Genomic DNA, 17251 nt, shown 5'->3' with positions numbered 1-17251 from the left:
TTAGCTCGTTATTGATAAAGTCAAAAGTCGTCTTAGCAACAAAAATAAATAATCTCTCTTCGGCTAATGCTATGCCTGTTTATACTATGGAATCAGATAATACTTGTGACTCTATTGAAAAGAAAGCTCAAGACTTTCTCTAGGGCTCATCAGAAAACCATTGCAGGATGCACCTCCTCTCTTGAGACAAAGTTTGCCTAACAAAGCAGAGAGGGGGACTTAGCTTATGACGAAGCTTGGATGGAGTCTGGTAAAAGAGTGCAACTCTCTCTAGCTAGCACTACTACAAAAGGGTCTATTTTTTTCCCAAATTTTATCTGTTTTGAAAACCAGAGGAAAAGGGCCTTGATACTCCTCTATTACCTTGTAACAGATGAGTATGAGTTGTCTATTATGAGAGCTTATACTCGTCTTTCATGCTGTAACAAATAAGTATTACAAGTAATAGACGAAAAGCTTCTTTTCTTTAAATTTAATCAGCAATTAATTAGAATGTTATTGTTGTCATTTGTTTTGACCCTTAAAGTTGTGGATTGTAGATCGTTTGTGTATGTAAAGTGTGACATGACTTGGTTCAACTGAATTGCTTTTATTGTTGCTGCAATCTATTTTGGTTCTGCTTAAATTGCAGGTTCTAAGAAAGTTGCCATGCAAATAATTCCACCCAAGTTTCTTTAAAAAAAAATTATTTTCATCTGTTCTGCAGAATATATGAATATGATGACCTTTTTTGTCTGTTTAGAATATAAAACAGATGAATACATAAATACTATCTATATCTCATTTATCAACGTGTCTCTGCCTAAACAGACCAAAAATGCCTCCACAATAGACGAAAATAGCATTGTTTGTAATAGTGAGGTTGAAGATAATCAAGAGGAAAATATGGATGTGGTGATGATCTTCTCCCAACTATTAACCCTAGAAAGGCAAGGTCAAATGCATGGAGAAAAATTGAAGACACAATTGGAACCATGTAAAGTGTAGGAATCCAAGAAGTCAGGGATAGAGAAGGGAATATTAATATATTTGATGGAAGTGGGATAAGAGTGGCTCTTTCACTACAAAATCAGCCTACATGGCACTTCACTCGCTCAAAGGGGAGAGTTGTGGCTTGTGAGTGCCAAAAAGGAACTCACATCTTTCAAACATTTAAATTTGAGTCTTGCGAGTGCCATAAAGAAATTATATATGCTTTGAGAGATTTGTGCCTTCAATCAAAACTCTACTCAACTTGAATCTAGATTAATAGGGCAGTGTTGGATATCATATCATATCATATCCGGTTGCCAAAAAAAAAACAGAGAAATGTTGAAATTTGACAATAAACTGAACTTTTGACTGAGAAAAATGTATTGAAAATCTAAATAACTCAGAGTTTCAGTAGAAAAAGTAGTTGAAGTTGATGAGGTTTTTCGCACTGGAACTGCCGTTGGAATCTCCCGTCAAGAGTATAACCTATACATACCAACACAAAAGGTGGATAACGTTCATTTCTTATTTAACAGATATATATAAAATAAAATTCTAACAAGCAACCATGCAAGTTTTTTAAAGCCATATTAATAAAATGACTTTATAAATGATCTTTTTATTTTGTTTTGTAATCTACTTTTGATTTTCATTTTTTTTTCAACTAGTCTACACATCCACTATGATGAAATTGAAAAAGCAAGATTGAGGCTTTATTTATTTGGAACTACGTCCTAATAAATAGTGGTTCCTACAAAAGAGAATGTGTGGAAACCCAAACAGGCGCTAATATAATTGAATTGAAATGATAGTAATAAAGTTTAGTTAAAAGAATGATAATTTATAATGTAATTACACGCAGGATTGAATTTAAATTTATGATATGATAATATATGCATGTTTTCTGATGATGGCAAAAAAATATATATATATTTTTTATGATGTGTATATCATATCATATGTAAGAACCCAGGCTAAAAAGAATTATCATGTGTAAAAGTTGAGAAGTTTTTGGTTGTAAACTGAGTATAAGAAATGACTGTGACCTTGTAGTCTTAGATTGTTAGTGTTTGCCTCTCCAATTAAAAAGAAGAAGAAGAAAATCCAATATATCTATGTTGTTAATAATTATTGTAACACAGGTTTTAGTTACAATTAATAACAAATTATAGCATACTACAGTGTGTTAAAGCATATGGATTGCACAAATTATACAGTGAAGCTTAAGATTGAAAATTTTTATGAGGATTGATTTACGACCAAAGTACTTCCTCTCGTTTTCATCATAAAAATATGTTAACTAATTTATAACCTATAAGTATTAAAAAATAATTAAAAAATAATTCTTAAAGTTTTTAAAGTTTTTTAATTGCCTTTTTACAATGAAAGAAATTCAGAACACTTTTTAGAGTAAATGATAAATATGTCATTAAATTTTGTAATAAGTTTTGTACTAAAATCCAGGAAAAGAAGTCTTATAAATAGAACCTAGAGAATAGTTGCTAAACACCTTTTTCCCCCTCCAATTCGTGCAATATAAAATCTATAGTAAATCACAATATTCACAAGCTATAACTGATGGAACTCGTTGGAATTGGCTTGGTGACAGAATTTTAAGGCAAAGCCAAGCCTTAATAGACGAAATTGCAATCCTCCTATCTGTCAGATTGTTTTGTAAACATAAAATCGAATATAAAAATCTATGATAAAACTCATCACATGGTTCTTAAACCTCCTAGAACACCTTGTTTGTTTTTTAATTCAGGTATCCCCAAGTCACTGTGGACCTGAGGCCGAGAGTATTTAAGCTAGTTAAAAGTTTAAAACTTTCCCAATATAAAAGTTAAAAGTTTAAAACGCTCTTTCCAGAATTCAAACTTATATTTTCTTCCTTATGAGGTAAAGCCACTTATTACCTCAACTAATAATTTGTTGTTAATACATTTTGGTCTTCTTTTATAAATAGCTAGCTTCAATTGCGGAAATATCTTAAAATTTTTTTCCTTCCTTGTTAACCATAGAATAATACGTCTGTTAATAAAGTTAATTATAACAGAATTTGTTATGTATTAGCATAAGTTTGTTGTGTAAATACTATGTCTTTCTCTTGTATAAATACTCAGCTATTTCATTAATGAGAATCAAGAAACTCATTTCCCATAATTTTTGTCATTCTTTTCCTTCTCCTGCCTTTACTTTTCTTTCTTTCCCTGAGCTTCCATAGCCGCGGATTCTCCCTTTTTCCCAGCTATACCAAGAACTGATTTTGTGCATTCTTTTAACCAAGATTTGTTGGGGCCTCGGGACTTGACTATAATGAGGTAAAATCCACCCAATGACTCTTACAAACTTTCTCCCTTTTGTTCTCATGAAACGAATTAATGTTTTCAAAGCCGGGATGGATTAGGCCAGTTTTAATTACATTAATATATTTATAACTTTATATTAATTATTTTAAATAAAAAAATTGAAGAAATGTAAAATTTAAAAATCTTTTTCGCCATGAAAACTATAATAAAATAATTATAAAAATAAATATATTTTTTATTTGGCAATTAATTATAGGGATTGGAGGCAATAATATCTGATGATAGACTTTTTGAGAAACACAGAAACTTTAGTCAAAGTGAATGTTTTTTTTTTCCCTTTTTATTGAAAATTGTGTAAGTTAATTAACAATAGGTTTCCTAAGCTTCCTATGATATATACCATCCACATCTACTAATTTCTAATCTGTGAAGCTTTAGAAGCGTTCATAGTTCCTCCCAGTCTTCACTTTCCTCTTTGGTGTGATGTGAGTATGCACAAAAACTCTCATATGAAATGCTTCCTTTGAAAAGCTATCTTACTCTTTCAAATCAGTACTTTCTGTATCGTCTTCTCAACTTTTTCTTCGCATCTGTATGTTCTTGCTCTGCAATCCGTGTGCATGTTGATCTGTTTTTTTTATTATTATTATTAAGCCTCTGATCTGAACCGTTTTGGCACTAAGATAAGGCTGGTTTAACAGAATTTGTACCGGCCGATTTGGTTTTTTGCCGGTTAAGCCATTGCACCGGATCAGACCATTTGGTCCAATCTGATTCTAATAATATGACCTAAAATATCGAGGTCTCATCTAGTGTTTGTTAATATTGGAATTTTCATTGTTTTCCTCCAGAACTTTTTTAACAATTTGATTCTTTGTATACTAGTTCAATTCAATCAGAATAAGGATTCATTTGGTATGCAAGTAGTAAAATATAATGAAAGTATATGCAATCAATCATGCTATGCTTTTAATTGTACTCGTAATTCATATGAACTATATAACTGTAATTAGATATAGGCCCGTGTAGAATATATATGAAGTAGAAAAATAAGTTGCATATATATTGCTTGTCATTATATATGAATAATATAATTTATTGCAGGTCTTATATTACCCTTTTTATTGATTTTGATTTTGAACTTCTTCTTTTTTATGAATAATAGGGATAGGGAAGAGACATGCATGAACATGGATTGGGACAAAATTCAATATGAAGTGATTTCAACTGATCAAATTTATATAATGAAAAGCTCTTCAGATGGTATGTTCACTGAAGGGAAATTGATCCCTTTTGGGACTATTGAGATCAATCCCAATTCTTCTGTCTTAAATTATGGACAAGTAAGTTGTTAATTACTTTGTAATAGTATATTGATTTCTAGTTTAATCCAGACGAATAAATTAGTTAGAAATTATAATAAGAGGTTTTTTTTTTAAAAAAAAAAAGCATTGCTTTGGTGTTTTCTTGCATCATTTTTCCGTTATTGCATGCCCCCCCCCAGTTTATACCATCTTCATTACTCATGCAATACTTACTAATTATAGAACAATTACTAAATAACTTCTTTAGATATTAATTAGTTACCCATTTCTTAATCCAAATTCAGTAAAAATCTCAAAGATGAAGAAATCATATATTTATTTGTTCTACATATGAGGCTTTATTCTTGTTATAATCTATAGTAATTAATTTCAACAAACTAAATATGATCAGATCAACCTAATTAAACACAACCAATTGGGAAATCACAAATCAAAACCTGGGAGTGATTCTTTAAATTCAGTTACCCGATAATTCATAACCCATGTCCAATGCAACTTTTCCACAGGCTTTTATTTTACAAGGGTCTTAACTTCTTTTATTTATTTATTTTCTGGACTGATAAAGGAAAATATGATTTATGATAATATAAATGTTAAATAGGGATTATTTGAAGGGCTAAAAGCACACAGAAGAAAAGATGGTGGGATTCAAACATTTCGACCCCAAGAAAATGCATTGCGAATGCAAAAGGGAGCTGAGAGATTGTTGTTGGTTGCACCTTCTGTTGAACAATTTATTCATGCGGTCAAACAAGTCGTTCTTGCAAATCAACGTTGGGTAATATAAGATACTATAATATTAATGCTTAATTAACTCTACTTTCTTTTACTTTCCTCATATACATAACTTCTTAAAAGTTTGATGATTTTTTTTTCCAAAAAAAGTCACACACACACACACACACACAGTTTCACTTCATCTTTCATTTAGTCTCTACTTTTAGAATGCTGCTACATTTTGTTCAAATTTATTGATGTAACTATTCATATCTTGTTTTGGACTTTTGGTATTCTAATTATCGTTTTCTAATCTCTACTTGTTTTTCCTTTTTTCAGTAACACAATAGCTTTTGTTTTTATTTTTCTTTTTAAATGTTTATATGTTAAAAGGAACACGAATATACAATCACATTGGTAGTACTGCCATCTTAAACGCAACAATACTCGAATTTGACCGGATCAGTAGCATCATATATCAAATAATTATGTCAACATATGTTTCTTATATGTAGATTTATGTCTTACATTAATTTCAGCTACCTCCTTATGGAAAAGGATCATTGTACATTAGGCCTCTGTTATTTGGAAGTGGACCAGTTATGGGTATTTCACCTGCACCAGAAGCCACCTTCTTAATATACACTAATCCAATTGGCAATAAATATAAGGTGAGATTTATTATCTCCAATAATGATTCGATAAGCTTTAATTTGATTTAATTAATTATGAACATTGGTTTCATTTGTTAAGATGATGAAGCTCTAATAAGAACATTGTTACTTATATTTTTTTTCTTTTCATTTGGCATATGAACTAATATTTATAATTGAGTAAACTGCATTAAAAACTGCAGAGAAATGGTTAAAAATTAGGTAAAATTATAAAGACTGACAAATTAATTTTCTTTTAAATTTTTTTAGTGTGGATTACTTCCTTTATGTTAATGTATTTTCGTATATGGAACAGGGACTCGCTGGTGATATGCATTTGTTAATTGAAGATAAATTTTCTCGTGCTATTCCTGGGGGAACTGGTGGAATCAAAAATATAAGCAACTATTCACCTGTAAGCATATAATTATTTCTTAAAACCACATAATATCATCACAGAACTATAAGTAGCTGAGATTAGATCTAGAATTAAATTAATCTAATTTAAATTAAAAAAATAAAGTTATTTTTTGTTAAGCACAAGTAAAAACACACATATCCCACATGTTTGTACTTGCGACCTCAACTAGACGTTGCTACTCCTTTATGTCTTGTCATCTAGTCAAATTTTTTGTTATGAGTTCACATCCGGAAATCTCATAACAAAATTGGGCTTTCTAAGTTTAGGGAGTTTTATTACCTAACAAGTTAATCTTTTAAGACTGAGTTCTTTATTTAGACTTGTGCTTGTAACACTAGTTTCTTTGAGGTTTGGCTATCTGTCTTTCACTCTTAGAGGAGCACTTAACTGTGGAAACTAAAACTTGATGTTTTATGATCAGCATGATTTTTCAACAGATTTAATATATTATATTAAATATTGGTGTTGATAATAAATGAATTAAAGTGTAAATTTTTTCTAAAAGTTTTCACTTAGAAACATTGGGCATCTAATTTTTTTTTTGTAAAGATGCCTGGTAAGTTTAAAATTGTAACAATAATACTTTATACCATTAAAAATATTAATGGTCAATATCACTATTTAAATGGTCAATATTAGTTTTTTAATGATAGGCATAATATTACTATGATATTAAACTTTTAGAGCAAATTTGCATCTAAAAAAATTTTCAAATGTCCAGCACTCTTAAGTAAAAACTTTCAGGACAAATTTATACCCTAGCCCATGATAACTTGGTATTAATGGATGTTTCCAACTCAATGCAGGTTTTTCAGGTGACAAAAGAAGCAAAAGCTAAAGGATTTTCTGATGTCCTCTTTCTAGACTCACAGGAACACAAGTACATCGAGGAGGTATCATCGTGTAATGTTTTCATTGTAAAGGTAAATATTAATGAATCAATTAATTATTTGTGCTTTATGTGTTATGTGGAAAAAAATCCATTGTCACTAGTTTATATACTAATAATAAATAATTAATTATTTCATTCATTCGATGTTTAAGGGTAACGTAATTTCAACCCCACCAGCAACTGGAACTATTTTACCAGGAATTACAAGAAAAAGCATCATTTCCATAGCTTTTGACTTGGGTTACCAGGTAATTGTTATTTCTGTATATGAAATAATGAGAAATTATTTAATAATGGTGACCCTATTTTTTATCTTTTAAAAAAATAGAACACTATATATATTATGAACGATTGAAATTAGGAAGGGCCAATAAAAATAAACAAACAATTACCGGCGATGTCTGGGTCAAGAAAAAAGAACTTGCCATGTTTTAAAATTTTGGAACTTAAATCTTGTGACTAAAAAAATAATTAGAAGAATTCCTTTAATTGAGACTCTGCTTAAATTGAATTGAAATTAAAAGGGTAATATTGGATTAAAAAATGTTGAAATTTGACAGTGAACTGAACTTTTGACTTAGAAAAATTTATTGAAAATCTGATTAGGCTAAAGAAGACAGAGTTTCAGTAGAAGAAATTTTTGAAGCTGATGAGGTTTTCTGCACTGGAACTGCTGTTAGCATCTCCCCTGTTAAGAGTATAACCTACCAAGACAAAAGGTACATGAACATTCATTTCTTGCTTTATATATATATATATATATATATATATATTATAGGATTGAGATGACTTGTGCCTCATGGTTTGATTTGTACCTGCTTGCGGTTCTTGCTGTGCTATGATGTTGAGTTTCTGATTAAATTTGCCATTGGAGAAACTAAGGATGATGTGCAATGAGTTCCTCCTTTGGTACGAGGAAAAAGGAGGGAATGGCAAGGAAGGAAAAATTTTAATATGTTAGATTTAAAAAAATTTAAAAAGTGGGATTGTAAAATTTTAATAAAATTAGGATGTAAGATAAAAGAGTAAGAAAAATTAATTAAAACTTTTTAATCCCAATTTTTTAATTTTTCAAATCAAACTCATTAAAATTTTTCCTCCCCTCCCCCTGTGTTTCCCCTGGACCAAACAAATTAGAGTAAGTAGTTTACTGCTAGTTGTATGAGAGAAAAAATTGGATTTAGTGGCATTTTGACGTACAAAGCTAAAAAAATTTGATAACTTCAACATACCAAGAGAGTATAGGTCATGCTTGTTTAGCGACTGTCTGATCTGATATGCCCTATTTTCGACCCTAATATAGATTAGAGTTGAAATACTTAATATTAAGAAAAAGAACATTAGCCAAAAAATATAGTGCTTATTGTTATTGTTAATTACTTACGTGCAGGGTTGAATTTAAAACTGGAGATGGAACAACATCAATGAAGCTGTTTGATATGATTAGAGGCATCCAATTAGGTGATGTGGAGGACAAGAATGGCTGGACTGTTCAAATTGATTGAGCTTCAATCTTATTGTATTTTAATATTTTATGGTTCGGGGAAATATCATAACTTTGTGCTATGCCTACTTAATTGTACGAAGGTACTAGGCAGTTGTGGGGGCCAAAAAAAAAAAAGAGTACAAAGAAGGAAAGATAGAAAGACAATATAGTCATAGATATTATTTATATATATCATATCAATATATAAAAATAAATTTTAAAACTCAGCCAATAATATATGTATAGCTACATATTCGGGGTAATATGCCTCCGCTGTTAATACTGTAATACATTTTGGTTACAATAAATAGCAAATTAATAATTATATATACTGTGATTGAATATACATGTACATTGCCTTTGGTGGAAGTGATTGGTTTATAAATATTAATTACTTTCATTGATGTTGTATGGGGTGTTTAGCTGAAGGGGACCCAATAAGAGTTGAGATTCTAATCAATGATGATGAATAGATTACCATGTAAAACAACCCCCATTTAATTATCATTCCATAATACCAAATCTTTACTCTAGTTTATAGTGCAAATTGCACTACAAACAAGATTCTATATTTAGAACCAGAAGTAGTAATTGCTAAATACCTTTTTCATCCAGACTTCATGCAAGAAAAACTCCTCGAATCACAGAAAAGCAGAGATCTTGAACAGATCACAGCAATTTGAAGTAGAAAGTTTTATTTGCTTCTATATGTCATGTCTACTGTGTTTACTTGAAGTCAACAACTCAATATCAATTTCATATACGAAATTATAACAAATCATGATATTCACATACCATATTCACACACCATAAATAGTGTGAATTCATTTCCCAAATTTCATACAATGTATAGGGAACCCACAAAGTGTGATTTTTATTAGTTATCTATCTCTTATATTAAATCTTAAGAACCGAAAACAGAAAGAAGTAACATATAGCAATAGTCATAGGTTATAACCAGTGTGATTCATTCATCAGATTTGATGCAAAGCAGAGAGCCCACAAAGTGTTTTTTTGAAACAACCTCCATTGGAATTAATTGGCTTGGTGACAGCAAAGGCTCGGGGGACAAAATTGCAATCCTCCAGTGTGTCAGGTTGTGCATCGAGGTTGATATATTTGTAAACACAACATCAAACGCAAAATCTATAACAAATCACAACATTCACAAGCAATACACAATGTGATTCATATATCAAATTTTGTACAATACAAAAAAAAAAAAAAAAGCCCAGCAATTTTTAATGAAAAAACCTCCATTGGAGTCGGCTTGGTGAAAGATTGAGCAAAGCCTCAAGACACAAAATTTCTTTCGTCCGGTGTCTGGTTGTGCATAAAGCTTGACATTTTTAAACATTAACATCAAAACATATAGCTACATATAATCAATAGGGTTTCATAATTACTTCTTCTAAACACTATCCAAATCAATAATGATACAAAGGTATTAACCATTAACCAATGAACTTGAAACCCACATCACAATGAAATACATCTATTGTCTCAATATAATCCAAATTTGGAATGTAAAATCTATAACTTCCATATAATGTATTGAACTTACCCTTCGGGCCCTTAATTGAGTGAAAAATGTAACACTAAAATTCTCAGGGGTATGCTTTGAGATGAAATACTTGGCAAGATGGCTTGTATGATTTCTTAGCTGCAGCTTGCTCAAACTTCTTTCCTGCAGCCTCATTCTCTTCTAAACTACTCTGAACGAAAAACCTTATCCACCAAGACGAGCTTCGTAATTTGGCCTTCACAGATGGAAAATCCATTAACACATTATTCTTCAATGATCAAATCTACATAATTTATTCTTTAGGCATCTGCTAAGTTAAAAAAGACCGACAGGAGATAAAGTCTAAAAAGGAGAAAAATGATGAATAACAAAAAGGAAAGATTTATGGGCATGAGATTTTACCAGCAAATACACAATGAGGGAAATTTTAGTGACAGAGAAAATCGAATCCAACAATGCTGCTCATTGCCTTTAGAGACTTCCAATTGTCAATGGTAACTACAGTATGTGGCTTACTTCAACATTGTGAATATTTGCTAAATATTTAGTAGTAACAGGTTATTTTACAATCTTAACCAACATAAAGTCACTTTTTAACAACAAATTGTTTGCTTCCAAATCATTAACAAAGGTAATAAAACATCTGTCAACAAGAAGGAAATGCCAAGGAAATTCTATTCTTCCAAAACGAGTTTGATCCACAATAAATCCATCCAGATTCTGGTATGCTAAAATAAATTATACTGTCCTTGCAATCCCTCTATCCACAATCGACTCTAGTCTCTTTTTTCAGTGCCTACTTTGTCTAATTTTTAACTACTAACATCAAAGCCGAATGCAACCACAGTTAATGCGTACTCTGTTAAACATAAATTGGCATCCAATAAAGAAGAGTCACTTACTGGACGGCCAAATTTTGCCACTTCTCCGTCTTTAGCTCTTTGCTGACCTGGATAACCTATGCATAAAGATGATAAATCAGGCAAAGAAAAGCAGATGTACTTCTGAATATCATTTGCTATCACACCCAACATGAACTGTTAAACATGCATCCAAAAAGGATGGAGATCAAATGAAGTTTTTTCTTTAAAAAAAGAAATGTAAGGAAATTTATAGACAACCCATGATTATCATGAATTAAAATTCAAACCAATTACTTGAAAATGGATTGTTCCAGTACAGAAAGTTAATTCAGGATAGAACAAGAACCACAACGCACTGAAATATTGCACCATGCTATGGCAAAATGCATTACAGCTAATATTTAATGACTAAATTTCTTCTAGGTATTCACTCCGGTAAAAACATAAAATGTCATGTCATGTCATTTAGGTGGATGAAACACTCAATTGTCAAATAAATATAGCTTACATAAACCCAATTCTAGACTAGGTCCTATAAGATTTCAATAAGAAAAATGCTTAGTCTGAAATAATCTTGAATAATGGAAATTCATGAGGATGTACCAGAAAAGATGACAACACCATCAGCAGCAACTCTTGCCAACTCTGGCAAAGTTTTATTCAGATATTTTGGAGATAAGTAATCCAGTGCATCTGAGACAATGACAAGAGAAAATGATTTTGCACGATATGGTAAAGGAAACTTTATGTCAGCTGTACGCACAATGCCCTTGCGTACAAGATTCTTGCAGTTTGCACTAACATCATCTAACTCATACGGCTCAACTCCCCAGGCCTCGGTTTCCTCTTCTTTCAGTAAACCAGATACCACATAACAAGTGTCAGGGCCAACATGCAAAACCTTACGCGAGCTGTCTCCATATGCTTTCTTCAATACAGGCAATGCTTGTAGAACCTCTGATGTGCATGAAGCACCACCTACATGTACACACCGGAGATTATTGAACTGAATCCTTAAGTAGGGTAATCAACAGTTTTACATTAGAAGCTGACAAAATAGTTCACACTTATAGTAACAAGACACATCATTATTATTGTTTCTTGTACAGACTAAGATAAGAGAGCTGCTAATTATAGTAAGAAGACGGCGTTATTAAAGTCTATCACACACATTAAGACGCACGCTTGCCAGGTTTCATATACAATAACCACAGTTCAGGACATGTAACTCATATTATTCAGCAAAATGAGGTTTCATGCTCACTCCAAATATCAGAACCATCAGAGAATACATTTATGCATTCCTTTCATTTTTGTTGAAAATAAAAACTGAGTTTGGGCATGAGTATAGAGATTGAAACAAGGTGAAGAAACTACAAGACAATTCTTTTTCCTGTTTCAAAATTATTTGTACGATCTAAATTGAAATTCCATTCAGAATCCTTTCCATTCTGAGTGCATGTGGTACTTAAAATCTGAACACCAAGCAATCAGTTCAAAATATAAGCTGTAGGGCTGGAATGGAATATCGTATGTAGTGCAGAATCGGATCTGAAGCTCTTTATTAGGATCGGAACAAGCAAGGAACGAGTTACTTAAGCCCTCGACATGCAGTTAGCTTAAAACATGTTCATCATGGCCAGAATAGCATTTGATCTAAATAAGCTTCAGGCATTTCAACACAGAACAATATCAAAGAAAGCATAGAAATACCAGTTACCACTCTCACTCCTGAAGAAAAGGTAAATAAGGCTTAAATAAGATATATCCGAATTAAAAAATTTACATAATGCTATCTATATGAAAAAAACGAATCAAGCTAACCGCTTTCATGTTATTCAATACAGCATTCACATTTTGAGACAAGAAACCAGGTGATATCACATTTTCTAGAAGCTAACTCGGTCCATATGAGCGGATGGTTACCAAATTAACAATAAATTATGCATCAAGATAACCCATGTGCGAGATAAATTTAGAGAAAACAGGAAATCTAATTAATTTAGCATTTCCCTACTTCTGCTACAATGACAATCAAGTGCTTGACTGTTCGCCTATATAAAATTGCTATGGAAGCTTGAATTTCAATAACACAACAAAAGAACAAAAATGGTACAAGTATTACCTTCAAGTCTACTTAAACCCTTAATATCAACACTTGCTCCACCTGCCAAGTGAGCAAATAAAGTTAGCAAAATCAGCTTCGTTATGGAGTTTACAAACAAACTAATAATTTTTAGGCCTTCTTCATTAATGACGCAAGTGGTATTTTTTTCTGCATGTTTTTTCTTTTATCTATTAAATATTTTGTTAAAAATAAGGATTTAACAAGATATGTGATTTTCATGGCAGAATGTGACAAGATTCATTTTCTTCCGTATATTAATTTATTATTCTCTGCTTCTGGCTTGTATAACGTCACAATTCGAAGTTAAATTACTCAATTACTTATTAAATTTAGGAAGGTTTAAAAGGAATTGGAAGGTTCATTGATAAAGGAGTGGCATTAATTTGGTATGATTCCAAGACACAGACAGGAGGGCGCTAAAAGAGAAGGAAAGAAAGAAACTTAACTGATCTTGGAAAGGTTCAAATTGGACTGCTGCTAATCTTCCTCGTAGGGAAAAGTGTTACTCAATGAATTATTCCATGTTTATGGCTTAAGCTGAGGTTGCTATCTATGTTATTTATAGCCTCTTATTTTACTTTAACCCACTGAGGGTATGAAAATTTGAATACTTCTCTGTGCGCTTCTTGTGGCCTTATGAGATTGTGAGAGCATCTTATTGACAAAACAAATCCATCCCTAAAGAGAGTTCAGAAAATTCAAGCTCAAAAAGACTAGATCCCGGAAGTGAGTCACTGTGTCAATTAGTATTTGAAGCGTGATGTTGAATAGTTGGGGACATATTCAAGATGCTTCCCTTTTGCATTAAAAATGATATGTTCTTAATTTAAGGTGATTCTAGTCAACAGATTATTTACAAACCTGAATTGCTATAAACGTAACCAACGATGAGGATCGCACCCTGAAAGTCGCAAAACTCAAATTCAGTATACAGCCAACTCAATATGCGATGAATGCAATGGAATATACAAGTTGAAATAACCATAATGGGAAGGGGCAGGGAAAGGGCCACTGTAGGAGTAATTTGATGCATCGATGTTGCAACAAACATGTGCATAAAAGTATTGCACACTAAACTTTAAGGATGCTAAATTTTCTTTCACTAATATAAAATCAACAGAAATGCATAGGGAAGCACCACAACAACGAGACCAATGGACAGTAAAGGGGAGCTGTTAGATTTAGACTGAATTGAGCCCACAAATGGAATGCTCCCACCATCAGCTAAGCGCCGGGAAACATTTACTGGCCTCCTTGACATGATCGTAGCAATGAGCCTCTCAAACCTAGCACAATGCACAAGTGTTAGACATTAGCTTGATTATAGTAATTCCAGAAAAGGAAGTTACTTCCTTTTATGTTATCATGCTTTTTACACTTACTTCTTTCAATTCAGAAGTGCATAGTATCTCTGCTTCCTAAACTACTAAAATGTCTCAAATACCATATAAGCATACTACTTATCTTTAAATCTTAGAGCATTATATTTATCTACAAGTAAATTGAAATAGCAAAATGAATGCCAAACATCTGCATGTAGAACAACATAGTACGCTATCAAATGACTCAAGGTATCACAGGAAACTCACAGATGATATACATGCCAGAGCACTTACAGTGACAATCTCATATCAATGTACAGCCACATGTTCCAAAAATGTACATTATTGGGATGATATACATTGGAATGGTTTTGAGTATAAATTTCAAAAGAACCAAGTGTTTAGAAGACAGGGAACATTAAATACCCACAGTTGTCTAAGTCCTAGGCTATATTCTAAAGGAAACTAATGACATCCCGAAACATTTGATAAGATTATGTTCAATACACGGTATGGAGTACATGCTATTGAAGTACAATCTGAACTGAACTAAATTTTTCATAGGCCATTAAAAGCTATTAACCTTAGTTTTTTTATGTTTCTATTTCTAACATCTCATGTTTTTTTGCTTTGCATGATCTATTACATTTAAGCCATTTATGAGTTCTAGCTAGCATATTTGAAGTTTGGAGCGCGATTTCACTATACCTCTACAAAAGGATGAAAAAACTGCTCTCCCCACAGCTCCCAATCGAACCTCAAAGGTTTACCGTTTAACATTTGAGTGAAAAGCAGGAAAGCATAGCATCAATCAAATCTCGGCAGCACCAAGCTAATGACGCACAGCGAATATAAGTATCTCCAGCTAATTTAGTCAGACCCCATAAATTGTAATTCTTTCCATATCTCTTTCTATAGCTTGGTGAGTCCGTTCTAATTGCAGTTAGTTTACACGACAATATGACAACCATACCACAATTAACAAAGAAGTTCCGACAAATTAAGCTTATCTTATCCGCTAGCTCCTCCAGATATTAGCAAATAATCAAATGTCAATTGAAATGGCAAATCGTTACCAAAGCAAACAAAAAACAAGCTGCAACCCGCTACAACGAAGTAAAGAAAACAGATCAACATAAACGAAACTCAAGCAACAAAGATAGCATTAGACGGAGCAGACAGACCTGAAAGATAAAACTTGAGATGAAAGAAACAGAAAGAGATAGCTTGAATTATTTGGGCAAGTAGAAAAGGACCGCCTGAAATGAAATCAAAGAAAGTAGATCTCTGCCGTCGCGATCCAGATCTGTCGTGCTCTTACTCTGAGCAGAAACTAGAGCGTAAAATACAGTGGGAATTAAAAGCTCGAAGGCATTTCATTTTTTATATATATAAGATTTTCTCTTTTTCTTGCAAATGGGATTTCCTGTTGGATCCAGAGCACCGCTTTGATTTGGAAGATTCCCCTTTTATAATGAGGAGCCCAAAGACACTCACCAGAAACAGCGGAGCCGGGGGAGCGTGTTGGTAAAGCAGCGGCGCACCCACGTACATGATAACAAACGGGCGGTACTCTTGCTATCCTGTGCAGAATTAATGAGAAAATTAGTAAAAAAAAAATCCCTGATTGAAATTTAATTGGCTGAAGGAACATAAATTTGAACGAGTGTAATTATGATATGTAAGTACAACATATCTTCTATTGTGTGTAACATGTTATCAATGATATGCAATAATTATCAATACGAAAGTCATTTGCACATAACAAAAGATATATTGTATTCAGGGATCATACTTGCACCTGCTCAAATTCAAGTCCTCTTAGCTAATTAAATTTTCAAACAGAAAATCATTATCAATTTTTCCCAGAATTAATGTAATATGCCCTAAAATTTCTTTTATTATTTATGGTATACTCTTTTAATTTTTTTATATAATTATCTGATATTGAGTAAACATTGTTGGATTTCGTTGAAGGTGATTCTTCCAAAACTCCTTTTATTTATTAGAGTAATTATTATAAAAAATTTAATTAAACTACAAATTTTGCAAGTGTATTTGTAGAAGGACATCTAAATTTGTTTTTTTTATAAAAAAAAATCTTGACTTGTATAAGAATATGCATGATAAAAAGGTGACGTTTGTGTCAATGAATAATAAAAAATTATATGAGATATTTTTAATCATTTTTAATGAAAATGTTGGATGTTATTTTGATTCTCTTAATTATGAAGTAATTATTGTTTAATCTTACATGCATAAATTAAAAAGCAGTAAAAACTTATATGCTTAGCTTTATATCGTAAAATAACTGTTTCTAATCAAATCATATTCTTAAGTACTTTATAATTCACTTAACTTGATTGGACAAAAATATATTAGATATTTAAGATTAAGTATTGAAGTCTTTTTCTTAAAAAATTGTCAAATAATCTAGTTTATAACGAAATTTAACTTAATACTATTTGACTAAAATACCTTAATATAAAAAAAATTATAGGACTTGGGCTTCATCTATTAATACTTTCATTATTTTGATTTCTGCAATCCTTCTATACCTATTTCAACAATGTTTCCATAATTTTTAAATTATTAAAAAATTAAAAACTATGTAAATTGTGAGTGAAAATGACAGGAA

At 31.7% G+C, this 17251-nt stretch overlaps 2 protein-coding genes across 4 annotated transcripts; one reads left to right on the top strand and one right to left on the bottom strand.

Annotated features, from left to right (window-relative positions):
• The first annotated feature begins 4471 nt into the window (after positions 1-4471).
• Positions 4472-8794, top strand: LOC114734460 (branched-chain-amino-acid aminotransferase 2, chloroplastic-like). Its single transcript, XM_028922090.1, has 8 exons — positions 4472-4624; positions 5208-5384; positions 5863-5994; positions 6293-6391; positions 7204-7320; positions 7442-7537; positions 7896-8008; positions 8680-8794. Exons 1-8 carry the CDS (start codon positions 4472-4474, stop codon positions 8792-8794), a joined length of 1002 nt encoding a protein of 333 aa, XP_028777923.1.
• A 1305-nt stretch (positions 8795-10099) lies between these two features.
• Positions 10100-16106, bottom strand: LOC114734458 (probable pectin methylesterase CGR3). Of its 3 annotated transcripts, XR_003739168.1 has the most exons (8): positions 15798-16106; positions 14430-14577; positions 14153-14192; positions 13289-13330; positions 11767-12141; positions 11203-11258; positions 10703-10798; positions 10452-10535 (listed from the first exon to the last, which is right to left on the bottom strand). XR_003739168.1 is itself a non-coding variant. In XM_028922086.1 (7 exons), the coding sequence occupies exons 2-7, from the start codon at positions 14550-14552 to the stop codon at positions 10383-10385; spliced, it is 789 nt and encodes a 262-aa protein (XP_028777919.1). In that variant the 5' UTR covers positions 14553-14577; positions 15798-16101; the 3' UTR covers positions 10100-10382. The 3 variants fall into 3 exon arrangements, 2 of the variants coding, with proteins under 2 accessions (XP_028777919.1, XP_028777920.1); XM_028922086.1 differs by lacking the exon at positions 10703-10798 and having other exon boundaries at positions 10100-10535; positions 15798-16101; XM_028922087.1 differs by lacking the exon at positions 10703-10798 and having other exon boundaries at positions 10100-10535; positions 15873-16101.
• Between the last annotated feature and the right edge of the window lie 1145 nt (positions 16107-17251).

This window comes from Neltuma alba, unplaced genomic scaffold, assembly GCF_004799145.2.
Source record: "Neltuma alba isolate B1F8T4 unplaced genomic scaffold, ASM479914v2 tig00013105_pilon, whole genome shotgun sequence".
In the NCBI taxonomy this organism is placed as follows: domain Eukaryota; kingdom Viridiplantae; phylum Streptophyta; class Magnoliopsida; order Fabales; family Fabaceae; genus Neltuma; species Neltuma alba.
Note: the sequence above shows the minus strand (reverse complement) of the source record. Positions and strands in the feature narration are given on the sequence as shown.